Source organism: Mustelus asterias, chromosome 1 (genome assembly GCF_964213995.1).
Source record: "Mustelus asterias chromosome 1, sMusAst1.hap1.1, whole genome shotgun sequence".
In the NCBI taxonomy this organism is placed as follows: Eukaryota; Metazoa; Chordata; class Chondrichthyes; order Carcharhiniformes; family Triakidae; genus Mustelus; species Mustelus asterias.
Genome location: NC_135801.1, coordinates 125,579,938 through 125,595,848, shown reverse-complemented (window position 1 = coordinate 125,595,848; position 15,911 = coordinate 125,579,938). Strand labels below are relative to the sequence as shown.

Below are 15,911 nucleotides of genomic sequence, written 5' to 3'. Positions count from 1 at the left end.
CAGAACTTCTTGAACCATGATTTGGATACCTGCTTGAGATTGATCAAAGGAGAGTTCACATTTTGGGCTGTGTTTATCATTAGTATTCTTCTGCCTTGCTTATTTCATTTATAATTCTCATATTTAACTGTGCTGTATGTTTCAATAAAGCATTTGTATAGTTTTGTATTTAAATGTTTTGTTTCAATAAAGCATTAGTAGATTTTTGTAGTTCAATGGAAAATATTTATTAACAAAAATAATGTTATAAATACAAAATTTTGATACCATGTTAACATTTAACTTTAGCACTTAAAATTAGCAAGTAAAATTTAGCAAGTAAAATTAACATTTTACTTTAGCAGCTGCACTGACATGTTTAATTGCCTTATCTTTTCAAGTTTCTTACAAAATATATATTTCTGTAACAACAATCAATAAAACATCTATATGTTATCACAATTCTGTTGTCTCTAAACAAGGAGCTGAGGGAGGGGTATGAGGAGGGGAAGGGAGGAGATGGGGGCAAAGGGGGAAGGAAAGGGGAAAAGAATGAGGGGAAAGGAGGAAGAGGGGGAAAAGGGGGGAGGGGGAAAAAGGGAGAGAAAAGGGTTTGAATTTTACATGTAGCCTGACATCAAAGCCTGAAAAAGAACTTCAATTAAGAATCAAGCGAAACGTGACTCCAGATTTTCAAGCTGCACTGGATTCTGTATTACCAAGTTCACATCAGTTTACAGGAGACTTGCATATGCTTTCCTAAAGTATTTGAACTAGCCAAGTTGCATAAGGATTAACATTGCTTCAGGAAGACTCTTAAAATTGGGATAAATATTACAGGAGACTTGCATATGTTATCTTAAGGGGTACACTTTCCTGAAGCATTTGAACTAGCCAAGTTACACAAGGACCAACGTTGCATCAGGGAAACTCTTAAAATAAGGTTAAAAACTGCTTTTAAAATATTGCAAAATCCAAATACTGATATTCATTCCAGATACTAACATCCACTTTGCTGTTTATGAATGAACTTTTTTATTGGGATTAGTTGGCATGACAAAGTTTTTAAAGAAATTTTTAAATCATTCTTTCACTTTCTGTGCTTTACATACATGTTAAACATTTTTTAAAAACATGTAATAAAAAAACCCACCCAAAGAATATCTGCTACTTCGATGTGCTGCAGCTAAACGAAAAAACAAAAGTGCAAATAAATAAGGGCAAAAGCTCACCTAGCAACAGCACAAGTGACTGTGTTTTTGGCACAATTGTAGCTTGGCGCTTCAGTACCAGCGGCTTTCAGAACCTCGATCAGAGGTTCAAAATTGTCACTCTTTCAGCACGCATGTGCATGCACCGGGACTTCCATGATGTCCTACGCACATGTGCAGCGCATAATCAACTTAACCCGGCATTCAGGCTGGAAGTTACAACCCATGATAGAATTTCATATTGAGTTTGAAAGTGACTTAGTTCAGACCAAAACTAGGGTCTAAAATCTAAACAAAGCAAACTAGATAGGTATAAGAGTTGAGTTAGCCAAGGTAGATTGGGAAACCACGTTAAAATATATGACAGTGGACAAGCAAAGGCTAGCATTCAAAGAATTACTGTGTAATTTTCAATAGATATACATTCCTTTAAGGCTCAAAATCCCCACAGAAAGTATTGTCCAGCAATAGCCAACCAGTTGAGATAAAGAGATTGACAATGTTGCCAAAAACTTAAGCAACTTAAAGATTGGGGGAATTTCAGAATTCAGCAAAAGAAGACCAGAAGACCAGGAAAGAGAAAAGAGACTATGAGCGTAGACTAGTGCTAGGTTCCTACGACATGAGAAGAAATCCAACACTGTATGTTCAAAAGATTGATTTCCTGTTGAATCAAAATAATGACTACTACAAGTCACATGGCCACAAGGTTGGCCCTTTGTCTGGGAGCTACCCCCAGGAGTTACCAGAACAAAATAATTATTTCCTCAGTTGTGGAATCGCACATTTCCTAATATAGACCCCTTGTAATCATGAAATCAGGATATTGAAGATCGCATATCAAAACTGATTATGCCTGTAAAGCTGCTAACAACACCAGGTTAAAGTCCAACAGGTTTATTTGGTAGCAAACACCACTAGCTTTTGGAGCGCTGCTCCTTCGTCAGGTGAGTGGAAGATCTTCCACTTACCTGACGAAGGAGCAGCGCTCCGAAAGCTAGTGGCGTTTGCTACCAAATAAACCTGTTGGACTTTAACCTGGTGTTGTTAGACTCCTTACTGTGTTTACCCCAGTCCAAAGCCGGCATCTCCACATCATGTAAAGCTGCTAACAGACTCATATCGCACCTGGGACTATCCAGATCCATTTCAAAAGGTAACCAAAGGGATGCATATGCATCTAATTAGCTTGCCTTGCTAGCAGAGTCAGTGGGTCTGCATAGAAATCAGACCCTCAATATGGATGGTCTCTCAACAACTAGTAACTGGGATGTTATCAGTCCTGAAGTAAAAGCCAGTTCCAGACACTGTAGTCATTGTGGAGAAAAAAAGGTCATCTGACTTGGATGACCATTTTGAAATTTCTACATGCTTTTGAGAACTGAGGAATAGGCAGTCTGCTGTAACATCCAGCTGGGCAACCACCAATAAGCAGACCATTCCAGACAGAACAACAACCTAATCCTCAAAAGCAGTCCCTACCGGCAGAATATCTACCATAACATACATAACCAACCCAATTTATGTGTACCTACTTCCTCTTATAAATCGGCACTGAAAAGCAATACTACAACTCCAGTCTTCAGCCAGCTGAACCTGAACGACCTACGTGAAAGAATTTCTCTTTGTACTCTGACTTTCTGGAAATCATGTAAACTAATATTGATTTCTGTGGTTCCTGTACTGTAAAACTCCTTTTTTTAACCCCCGCTCCTCCATTTACTATGTGCGGGTGTGTGATGTGGGTGTGGAGTGGGAAGTTGCTAACACACTTCCCCCGGGTTTTAAATGTGAAATAAACTTAACCTTCTGAGTTAATCCAACTCTCAAATTTGCTGCGGATTATTAATAAATTGGATCATAAATACCAGGGGATTGGAAAAACACGCCAACACATATTTTTTCAAAAATAATTAAAAACACCGTCTGCTCACAGACAGGTGGTAAGAGAAAATAGATACTGGTTGTCTGTCTCTAACACTAGCAAGAGACAAAAAAGATTGCAAAGGTATGTAAATAGGAAGGGATTAGTGAAGGTAAACATGGGTCCATTGGAGGAAGTGAACAAATGTGCAGGTCAGGTTGATTGGCCATGATAAATTGACCCTAGTATCAGGGGGATTAGTAGGGTAAATATGTGGGGTTAAGGGAATAGGGCCTGGGTGGGATTGTGGGTGGTGCAGACCCGATGGGCCGAATGGCCTCCTCCTGCACTGCAGGGATTCTATGATGAAATTATAATGGGGAATAAGGAAATCATAGAGACAATAAAGAAATATTTTGTATCTATCTTCATAATAAAAGAAAATAAACATTTTGGACTTCATGGAGAATCAAGGATTTGGTGAGAATAAGGAACTTAAATCAGCATAAGTAGAGAAATAGTATTGGAGAAATTAATGGGCCTAAGTGGCGACAAAACCCCTGGACCCAACAACCTAAGTCCTAAGCTTTTAAAAGAGGTAGCTGCAGACATTATAAATACATTGGTTTTGATCTTCCCAAATTTCTTAGGATTCTAGAACAGTTCCCAAGGATTAAAAATAGTAAGCATATTTAATAAAAGAGGGAGAGAGAAAACAGGAACAGGGCTAGTAAGACTAGCATAACAGCATTAGGCAAGATGAGAGAATCTATTATTGGGGGCATGGTAACGGGGTACTTAGAAAGACATAATATTATTAAGCAGAATCAATGCAGATTTATGAAAGGGAAATCATGTTGACTAATCTGCTAAGAGTTTTTTTAAGGATGTAACTAGTTGGATAGATAAAGGAGAACTGGTTGATGTTGTGGGACTGAATTTTCAAACTAACATTCAAAAAGAGGTTCTTACACAAATGAGATTGGTGATAACATATTAGCATTGTCTGAGGATTGGTTAATGAATAGAAAACAGAAAACAGGATAAAACAGGATATTTTCAGGTTGACAGGCTGTAAGTAACAGGATATCACACGCATCAACACTTGGACCTGAGCTATTTGTAACCTATGCTCGTGACTTAGGTGAGGGGACAGAGTGTAACATATGCAAGTTTGCTAATGATACAAAATTAGGTGGGAATGTAAGTGGTGAAGAAGAAGCTAAGAGGCTGCAGACATATATGGACACATTTGGCGGAATTTTCCAGCTGTTCCAGCCAGCGGGATCTTCCGGCCTCACAGATTCCGCAGTGCAGAGGGTTGAAACAACAGAAAATGCCACTGACAGCGGTGGAACTGAAAAATCCCACTGCTGGTCATTTGCAGGCTGCTTCTGCCCCTGCAAAACATGCCATGGGGAGACATGAAAAATCCTGCCATTGGGTGAATAGGCAAGAACATAAGAAATGAAAGACAATATGGCCAAGTGTGAAGTCAGCTCCTTTGATGTGGAAAATGAAAATGAAGAATGATATTTGGAAGGTGTCATGTTCACAATAACGCAGATCCCCATGTCCTTGTGCATGAATCACTGCAATTTAACATGCAGACAAAGCAAGCAATTATAAAGATGAATAATATGTTAGCTTTTATTACAAATGGATTAGCATCTAAGAGCAAATAAGTCTTATAACAATTATGCAGGGCATTGGTAAGGCACAGTGTGCAGTTTTGGTCCCCTTAAGAAAGAACATATTTTGCCCGAGAAGAAGTGTCACAAAGATTCACTAGACTGGATTCTTGGATGAGGGAATTATCCCATAAGTGATTGAGTAGACTTCACCTATATTCCCTGGAATTTAGAAGAATGAGAGATAATCTAGTTGAAGCTTACAAAATTCTTAAAGGGCTTCACAGAGTTAATGCTCAGAAAATATTTCTCTGGCTGGGAAATCTAGAACTTGGGACCATAGCCTCAGAATATGGAGTTGGCAATTTAGAACTGAGATAAGAAGAGGTTTCTTCATTCAAAGGGCTGTGACTCTTTGGGATTCTTTACTCCATAGAGCTGCAGATACTCCTTTATTCCATAAATTTCAACTTTGCTGCCAAGCCTATAATGTGACACATTACCAAATGCCTTTTGGTAGTCCACATGTATCACATCAACCACACTGCACTCATTAACTTTTCTAATACCTCCTCTTTATCAATTGTTACTCCATCTATTATCTCAATTACATCCACTTTCACTACAACTGGATGTATCGCAGCTTGGTATGGCTCCTGCTCTGACCAAGACCGCAAGAAACTACAAAGGGTCATGAACGAAGCCCAGTCCATCACTCAAACCAGCCTCCCACCCATTGACTCTGTCTACACTTCTCGCTGCCTTTGAAAAGCAACCAGCATAATCAAGGACCCCATGCATCCCAGACATACTCTCTTCCACCTTCTTCCGTCGGGAAAAAGATACAACAGTCTGAGGTCACATACCAACCAACTCAAGAACAGCTTCTTCCCTGCTGCCATCAGATTTTTGAATGGACCTATCTTGTATTAAGTTGATCTTTCTCTACACCCTAGCTATGACTGTAACACTACATTCTGCACCCTCTCCTTTCCTTCCCTATGTAAGGAATGCTTTGTCTGTATAGCATGGAAGAAAAAATACTTTTCACTGTATGCTAATACATGTGACAATAATAAATCAAATCAAATCTTTTTCCTTGGTAAGGACAGATGCATATTACTAATTTAGTACCTCAGCCATGCCCTCTGCCTTGATAAGAAGATTTTCTTTTTGGTCATCAACTGGTCCCTAAATTTGCTCTTCAATTAATATTTTCACTGAAATCAAAAGAGAAAATGCTGGAAAATCTCAGCAAGTCTGGCAGCATCTGTAAGGAGAGAAAACTGCTGATGTTTCGAGTCCAGATGATCCTTTGTCAAAGCAAAAATATTCTCACTGCCTTACTTTAGTATTCTACTTGAGGTTGTGAAACGTTTCAGACGTCCTTGCAGGACCAGCTCCTTTTGACCATCAAGTTTACTCGTCCCCAACATCTTGCCCCATTTTTTACTATAACGTCATAAAAAGTAGAAGTAGGCTATTTGGCCCATTGAGTCTGCTCTACCATTCAATAACATCATGATTGATCTGATGATCTTCAACTTCACTTTCCCACCTTATCCCCATAACCTGTGGATCCCTTACTGATTAAAAATCTATCTGTCTCAGCCTTGAACATACTTCACAACCCAGCCTCTAGTGCAGTAAAGAATTCCACAGATTCACTACCCTCTGAGTCTTAAATGAGTGGCCCCTTTCTCTGAGATTATGTCCTCTGGTGCTAGACTCTCCCACAAGAAGAAACAATCTTTCAGCATCTACCTTGTCAAGCCCCCTGATAATCCTATATGTCTCAATAAGATGGCCTCTCATTCTTCTAAACTCCAATGAGTACAGTCCCAACCTGCTCAACCTCTCCTCTTAAGAAAATACCTCCATCCTAGTGAACCATCTCTGGATAGCCTCCAATGCCAGTATATATTTCCTTAGATAAGGGGACTAAAACTGTTCACAGTATTCCAAGTGAGGTCTGACCAGTGCCTTGTATAGTTTTAAGGCTTCCCTATTTTTAGACTCCATTCCCTTTGAAATAAAGGCCAACATTCCATTTGCCTTCCCTATAACCTGCTGAACTTGCATGCTAGCTTTTTGTGATTTATGCACGAGGATCCCTAAATCCCTCTGTGCTGCAGCTTTCTGCAGTCTTTCTCCATTTAAATATATTCGGCTCCTTTATTCTTCCTATCAAAGCATGTAACTTCACATTTTCCTACATTATATTCCATCTGCCCAACTTCCGTCCACTCATTTAAGGGACAGGATTTTCCAGCCGCGCTCGCCTCAAAACTGGAAAATCCTGCTCAAGGTCAAGGGATATTTACATAGTCCACCCCCTGCCCGCTGTGATTCCCGTGGTGGGTGGGACAGGAAAATTGCCCCCAACATGTCTATATCCCTCTGTACCCTTGTCATCCTCACCTTCCCATCTATTTTTGGGTCATCTATGAACTTAGCAATAGTACATTCACTTCCCTCGTCCAAAGTATATATATATATATATGTGGTTCCCATTTCAGAATGGAGTGTTTCACTGGCTGTCAACTGAAAGCGGGGATTATGAATTTCCTGCAGACACGGAATGATAGAAATGTCATTTCTACCCTGATGTTATTGTTTAAATGCTTTACAGGTGCCGATCAAATTTTTAATAAATGGATTAACGCCCCCGAGAGAAATTTCAGCTGAGTGTACTGAGCGCTTGTACCATAACATTCCCAATGGTATTCTGTGCCACTGTTGCTACTGCCATTGATACAATTGAGAAGTGAACAATCTGGATTTTTATGGTCATTCGAGACGGACCGACTTTCTCACCTTAATTCCAACAGAAACGCGCCTGACAAAATGACCCTGGGGAGAACTGAGGTGAGGTCCCCATTTTCATTTGTTTTAACAATTTAGGCTGACGGAGCTGGCGAGGTTTAGTGCCTTGCTTTGTCAAAGCACCTCCCGGGCTACCGAGCCTACGATGAACACGATCGAAATATGTCAGGATAATGATTGATTTGTTGCAGTGACCTGGGTCAAACCTCACGCACGGTGCTAAATGCCAGCCGCCAATGGTTCTGTTTCAAGGCTGCCTCACTTTCTCTGTCTAACACTAGAACATCTGAGTGTTAAGACGCCGTGTTGATATTTGCCTTGCCGATGCTAACATTTCCTCGGCTAAGTGTCTAAATAGCGAGATCCAGCAATTTGGGTTGCATTAGTATTCCTGTCCTATCAATGTGTTGTGTCGCTATCCACGTCAGCTTGCCTGATCCCTGCATTTCCAGCAAGGTTAGAGCCGCAAAAATAAATAAAAAGCCATTCGGAAGACTATTAGAGCAAACGACCACCGTCACCCTCTACCCACCGGGACTCTTTTAATTTTTATTCTTATGAAAATAAAAGCTGTTAGTGTGGCCTCCCTCGCCCGGTGAAGCATTACAGGCTCGTTCCAGTGTAGGATTTCTGGAGCTGTCAGTCTCTTAATGGAAATCCCTAAATCTTCGAGATGTGAATATCTTCCGAATGAAATCACCACCACCCTGAGCAGCACGGAGCATGCTAACACCGGGATATTTCCGCTATTCTTAAATAGTGGTGAGTTTGGAGCATGTTGAGGGCAAGCAGGCAGTGCCCGCTCTGCAGGCTCAAGGTTATGTAGGGAGGGAGGAGAAATTTTTTAAAAAACGTCTATTTTCTTGTATTTCGAGCTCGCAATTCGCTCCCTCGAACTCCGCAGTTGATCGCAACGCGCCTCAGCGAAGAGCAGCTCAGCTTGATGTGACTGCATGAGTTCTGCACTGAATGGGCGCAAACCCCGCCGCAAGTCGCCTGCCTGCCTCCTCCAGCTGGGCAAGGCGCAGGAGAGAGAAGCGGAGAGGAGGGGCAGCTCCGAGAGCGCCGCTAAACCCTTCCGAGCACTCGAGCAGTGTAAGATGGTAGGTGCAAACTGGAAAGAAAGAATCGCTCTTATTTTTTTTTAAATCCACCCTGGCTCCCCCCCCGCCCCCCCACTCCTCCCGACTGCTTCCCATTCGGATCACGTGTAAATGCACAACCGTATTTGTTAATGTGGAGTATTGGCCTGGGTGATGACTGAAATTCACCATGATCCTGACGCCTCTATTTATGGCACGGCTTATCTGTTCTGTTGCATGTGAGTTGGTTGCACATTGAAGTGCTTTATTGAATACTAAGTGGAGTGCCCGTGTCAAGAGGACACAAGTCACTCCGCCTAACTAGAACCGGTCTGCGATTTCTTTTTTCCTCCCAAGTGTTAAACAAAAGTGTTCAGATCCGAGTGGAAGATAGCAGCACATCATTCCTGGAAAGTGCGAGCATGTTGTCCTGTCCCAAGATTGTGCCGATTTACTGATCCTGAGGGCAGAATCTCGAGTCAGACTCACTTGCAGTGGTTACACTGATTTGAGGCTCGGATGGAAGGTGCTCAGGTATAACTATAGTGAGAGTTACATTTAAAAACACCCTGCGCCATGATCTGAGAATGCTCATGGTGCCATGATCAAACCCCTCCGTGTTATTTGGTAAATATTGTGTGCATGTTTGGACCACAGCCGCTTAGAATGGCTGCCCCGCCATTGACCTTCAATTTTCTTTCATCCTCCCGACTAAATGGCAGCAAGTCCTAGCTGCTCTCTCATGTTTCCCAACCACACCCCGTCTCCCATTTTTCATTCCGCTTTCTTTCGAAGGGGCCGATGACCGCCAGAATTTCTGTCTTTTTTCTTCTCCCCCAGCTGGTGCAAGACTTCAACACACAGGTGGCCCTTTACCGCGAACTGGTCATTTCCATTGGAGATGCCTCGGTGGATTCTCCGTCGTTGCGAGCTGAAATGCAGAAAACTCGGACCAAAGGCTGCGAGATGGCACAGAGCGCACATCAGAAACTCTCCGCGATCTCGGGGTGAGTAAGCATTCCCACTGATCCTATACTGGACTTTCAAATGGATTTAAACTTCCACCCACACCATCCCAAACTCCCAACGAACTTGTCCACCATGAAGGGTTTTTTTTTGGGAGGTGTGATGTCTTTTAATCCAGGCGTGGGTCGAGACCTTAAAGATGTTTTTAATGTCTGTTTATTACAGAGCCGTGTTTTAGAATTATTTGTTCAGTAGTTTTTATGTACTGCACCAGATTTTTACAGTTTAAGTCTCAGATTGTTGCGCCCAGCCTTTAAGTTGCAGCAGTGATTTCTTGTCAGTTTCTGCCCTTTAGAGGCGCTCACAGCTTCCAGACTGATCGCAAGTTTGTGACATGCATAATCACAGCACTCACATGGCAATTCCGTACTCGCAGTTCATGTGCGCATTTGGTTGGGTTTGGAAAGGAAATGGCGGTAAATTCACATTTCTTTTCCTCTCCTTTTGCCACCCTTGTGTGAGTTAAACTGTGTCGGCTTTCCAGCGCACGGCCTGACTCCTGATTTAGGAGCAGTTCAGCCGATTTCCGTTTTGATTTGAGAATTTTTACTTGGGAAAATGAAATATTTCCTTTCATAAAAAGCGAATTTAAGAAGTGATGGGTTATGCTTTTGCATCACGGTGGATTCCATTCCATCAGCCTGTGTTGATCTCAGGTAGAAATAGAAATGTTGCAATTGGTCTCGTGGGCCCATGGAAATTGAAGGGAGAAGCTATTAGTATGCCCACACCTGATGGTTAGAGTGGTTCCTCTGAAAAAGGTTCACATATGAATATTTGAGTTGACAGGATCCAGCTCAGTTATGGTAAACCCCCCCTTCCTATAGTAGAATATCCTGCCAATGTTTGCTATGCAAACTCTCACTTATTAAATGACCATTTCATTTAGACAGTGGAGGGTACCTGGAGCTCATGTACCTACCAAAGAAAGGGAGAAGGGAGGAGCGAATTGGCTGAATTAAAAACAAATTGAGAGAAAAAGGTCATTTAAATTTGTTTCCAAAGCTGACCATTGCAACAGATCCTTTATAGTTAAAGTTTAGTGGGGGTGGGGAGGGAAATTGACCTTTGCCAGTAGCAAAAGGCACAATTTGCTGTTTATGGCCCACAAGTTTTCTTTTCTGTGGAAACGATAGTTGTGTGAAGTTTAGGATGGGCTGCCAATTCATGATTGCATGTTTTGCAGGATTGTCAAAGACAAATTTCATCCCAAATTTTTCCAGCTTACTACTGAATTGAGTGAAATATTTCTCTCAAAAATAAATACATTGTCAAAAATAAAAGTGGCTTTCCCAGCCTCTTAACATGTATTGTATATTTGGAAATGAACAACTTACTAAAAGAATAATGCAATAATCTCAGACACCTAATCGAGCATTTGAAGCAGGGGAGAGACGTCACTGGGCAAAGGAAGTTTCATAGAGAATTTCAGAGGGGGTGTTGTAGGATGTGGCAAAAAAAATCTAAGCCGAGCTTAGCCATTGTAATGTTGGCCAAAATTGGAAGAATGAAAGATCTGAGCTTCAATCTGGGCAGGAACAGGTTGGAGTGAGGCCAAAACAGCTATGAGGGTTTCGAAAACATCTGAAAGCCATAATTTTGCTGGAGTACAGTGTGGAAGAGAACATGCCCAGCTATACATTACATTTGACATTGGTGTGGCATAGGCTTTGTCCTGTACCAGTGATAGCAGTTTTTGATTCATACTGTAGTTACCCAAAAGAAAGTAGTGATTCAGTCATCATTAGTGTTGTTCAGCAGTGTAATTTCAGCCATTTACATTTAAAACAACAGCTACTTACACTTATGGCATCATTCACTAGCAAAATGCTTTGAATTAACATATCTCAACTGGACAACAGTAGCAATATAAGAACACAGATATTAGTTGAGAACATATTATGCGTCAATGTGATTAATTTCCCCTCCCCGCATTGAATCTTCCAACACTCATTGCCTAAGAAAGCAGAAAGAGTAATAATTTGTCATAGCAGATGATGCTATTGCTCACGGAGCCTCAGATGAAATGTTAAGCCAAGGTCCTATTTACCTGTTCCCTATGGTTCAGATAGCCACTAAAAATCTCATGCCACTTTTTGACAAAGAACAAGGTGTTCTCCCAGTGCCTCAGCCAACATTGTTGCCTCAACTACAAAATAACAGATTGTTGTTCAACTCACTGCTATTTGTGAGTTCTTATTGGTATGAGATGACATGCTGAATGTATCTGTACAACAACTTTGGGAAACAATCCACCATTTCAGTGGGACAAGTGCTTTATAAATGACCGGGTTTATTTTGATCATACCCTGACATGAGTTTGCACCTGTTGATGAGGAAAGAAGATCAAATAAGAAAATGTTAAGAATGAACAAAAAAATCATGAACGGTTGGAGGTTGGTTGGCAGAATTCCATTTACACCAAAATGCTCTGGTGTGAGTGGGCAACATAACTATAACTTACACCTCTCAGAAACACATCAAGCATTGTTTTACTAGGGTGCAAAATAGCAGTGGAATTAGATTGATATGAAAAAGTACAGAGTGCCATCAATTTTTTGTTGCAACAGAACCAAGAGTACAGACAGGTTTCAAAGAATATTTGTCTCTATCAGTTAAAGTCGATTTTTCCAGGCTTTTTAACATTTACCATGGAATGAACCTTAACTCCATCAGGTCATGCGTAAAATGCAAAAAGGAGGCAGGATGAGGGTGAGTCCGGTCATGGGAAATGGTCTGGTCATTTAAATATTATAATGAGGCTGCGTGCCTTCATGTTACATTATATTTTTAACCACAGGCAACCAGGTTTAAAATTTATTGATTTGTGTCACAAGTAGGCTTACATTAGCACTGCAATGAAATTACTGTGATAATCCCTTAGATAATCCCACACTCCGGCGCCTGTTTGGGTACACTGAGGGAGAATCTAGCATGGCCAATGCACTTAACCATCATGTCTTTTGGATTGTGAGAGAAAACCAGAGCATCTGGAGGAAACCTAAACAGACACGGGGAGAACACGCAAACTCCACACAGACAGTGACCCAACCCGGGTCCCTAGCGCCGTGAGGCAGCAGTGCTAACCACTCTGCCACCATGCCACGCCCATTATCAGGCCTCAGGGAAACCTGGCAGCTTAAAAGAGGCAAGAAGGCTGGTTCCCTCTGGTGAGTGCATTTATAACACAGCTTGCGGGTCAGGAAGTGCAGGAGTGTTTCTTTCAGGCCCCACATGCTATCCAGTAAACCATCTCTTCCTGCTGTGATTCATCTGTTTTCTCTTGCAAACATTGTCAGACTTCATGACCATCAGTGAACATTCACCCCTGCCCCTCGACTACCATCAGCTTCCTGACTGTCATCACACCTCCTGAACCAACATGGAACTCTTCCCCCCTGTGAATTTTTTCTATATAGAGTATTTTAATTTAATTCTTAGTTATACAATTATCTGACTTTAAATTAACCCAATAAATGGTTTGGTTTGAACAAAACACATGCATAAGGCAAAATTGGATTCTGGAGTCACAAATTAAGAGAGAAAGTTTATTTTAAAAGGAAAATGTATGCTTTACAACACAAAACAGACTTTACAGCTTCAAGCGAGTGATCAGGTCCCTAAAGAGTAAGGTTGACCTCCAGTTCCTTTGTTGACAGCAATTCTGCTTCGGCAGCAGCTATTACATAGCTAGCTGGCAAAGTATCATTCAAAGCCTTTACCTTTTCAGACAAAATTATCAATACCTCATCTCAGAACATGTATATCTAATTTCATAATTAGTTCATTTAATTATTGGCTTATTTTAATTGGAATTTGTCCACCTACATACATTGTTCTTTCAAAGGGACAGTGTTTCTTTTGTAGTGTCTTTTGTTATTTGACTTTGCCTATTGTTCATTTTGATCAAGGCTTATGCTGAGCTCAGCATAAAATATCTGATTTGATGCCCATCTAAAGCAGTAATATTACCGCATTTTTTTCGTACTGTTTATACGTATGAGCTTTTAAATCCAGCCTTAACATAATTACTTGATTCAGTACCATATCTTCAATTGCAGCTTAGTTGAGGTACACTATTTGGTCAATCATCTGTTTCTGGCTGGTCCCTATTTATGTAATAATCCTTAATACATGTGGCTGATTGTCAGAGTTCAAAATGGCTGCTTTATTTGGTGTTAGCGCAAAATGGCATTTTGACCTTGTTACTTATTATAATGAATATAACATGAAATCAATCTAAAAATGGTCAAGTTATACTAAAATCTACTACCTAGACCTACTTACACACTTCAGCAATTGGGACCCTTTATGCAATGATCTGATCCTCCTTACGATCCAGACACGGCATGATCTGACCGATCCCTGGCAATCTGGACCACCCTGTGATCCAGACTGCTGCCCATGATCTTTCTCACTCTCCAAATATACTACCTGCTTTTGTTTTGGCCCCATAAACCAGGATTTCTGTCCAACTAAATTCCAAGCTGTCAGTCAACCGACAGTCCATTGAAAAATATTAAAGGTGTTCAGCAGTTAAATTCTGCAGGCCATTCGGGAACCCATGCTTCCTGGTTTCCTGATCTTATACAACCGTAGCTCTTCACTCCCACAATAAACTTATCTCCAGACTAAAGTCCAGACTTTCATTGTAACATAGAATGTTACAATCTTATCTTGATATGCTAGATGTATTTTTTCACATTAAAGATTTCTTACCAAAATTCCAAAAAACATGCAGATTTATGAGAAGCAGAATTTATAGTCCAACAGTTGTTAAATGGTCTTCTTATTCAAAAACCATAACATCAAGAATGTAAGTCGCATACTACTTTTATGGTCGCTATCTTGTTATAAAGAAATGTGATTATCAGTAGTATGTAACTCGTTGACTTATCCATAGATGATGTAAGAATCTTGCATGATGGTGCAGTTTACCTTTTTCAAAACTAGGCTTTGCAGCAAAATATCCGATATTTTCCTTTAGGGTGATATACAAATTCAAATATAAGTTTTAGGATCAAGTAGTCTCCAACATTTAAGGGAATTAAAATGAAGTAGACAGAACTTAGAATGCAAACTAATGTGTGGATTCCTTCACAGAATCAGATTCTATCCATGTTATTTTGTATATTTTAACTTTTTTTGTGCAATGAAGATGATTTTTAGAAATCATATATTTAATTATTTTGTTCATTCTGTTTGTTCTGTATCATGTGAATATTCATACATTTATATTATGAATATTCATACATTTATATAGTCTACGACAAATGAATGTTGTGCAGATTTGAAAAAAAACAGCAATCATGTATATTTCCATAATTAGCATAATTAAATGTTAAGAGTTACATCCAACTTCTGTCAGTTTTTGTTTAAAATCCTGATTTTGCATTACACACATGGGACCAAAGTATTCAAGGATTAAACTTTTTAAAACTACGTGTATGCATTGTGAGCATCAAACTTGCAGTACTGCTTGAGGAACCTAAGTAAAAGCTTTATCATCATAACATTACAATGTGCTTTAACACCACCTCAGACAAATACCCGCTACTCTACCAGTGTGAACTGTTCCTGCACCAAATATCCTTTGGTTTCTTTGAGTGAAAACAGTTTTTGATGAATTCTCAGAAGTTCTGTGGTCTGAAACTATGCGGGTGATTCTCCCAAAAAAATTCTAAATGTCGAATTCATGTAAAAACTGGAGTAAATCACGCTGGATTTTTCAGCGGGAGCTTCAAAATGAATCTCCCACACTCTGTGCACTAGTGTGAATCAGTCTAAAAATCAGCGAGCGGGGCCTATTCCCTCTGGAAAGGCCGGCAGTATATGACTGGTGGGCAGTGCCAAGATATCCCCTGGGCAGTGCCAGGGGGCCCAGGCTGGCACTGCCAAGGCAGCAATGCCCTGAGGGCACCCCCCGGCATCCGACTCTCTGGCGACCTGACTCCAGCGGGGTCAGGCCGCCAGCTCCTCACAAGTGGGGAGCTATACTAAACCCCGCTGGAGTCAACCACTCCTGCTGGGAGGGAGACGCTAATGGGCTCAGAGACTTCAGTTCCGGGCTCGCTAATAGAAAGTCATAGAAAGTCATAGAAACCCTACAGTGCAGAAGGAGGCCATTCGGCCCATCGAGTCTGCACCGACCACAATCCCACCCAGGCCCTACCCCCACATATTTTACCCGCTAATCCCTCTAACCTACACATCCCAGGACTCTTAAGGGGCAACTTTTTAACCTGGCCAATCAACCTAACCCGCACATCTTTGGACTGTGGGAGGAAACCGG

The 15,911-nt window shown here is 40.9% G+C and overlaps 1 protein-coding gene across 2 annotated transcripts in view; it reads left to right on the top strand.

Moving 5' to 3' along the window:
- Window positions 1–8,464: 8,464 nt before the first annotated feature.
- rgs7bpa (regulator of G protein signaling 7 binding protein a) overlaps window positions 8,465–15,911 on the top strand; it is a 61,796-nt gene continuing 54,349 nt past the window's right edge. For both annotated transcript variants that reach the window (XM_078221814.1, XM_078221726.1), the window contains exons 1-2: window positions 8,465–8,614; window positions 9,434–9,600. In XM_078221814.1, coding sequence (XP_078077940.1) covers window positions 8,465–8,614; window positions 9,434–9,600 — 317 coding nt within the window. The remainder of the gene's footprint in view (window positions 8,615–9,433; window positions 9,601–15,911) is intronic.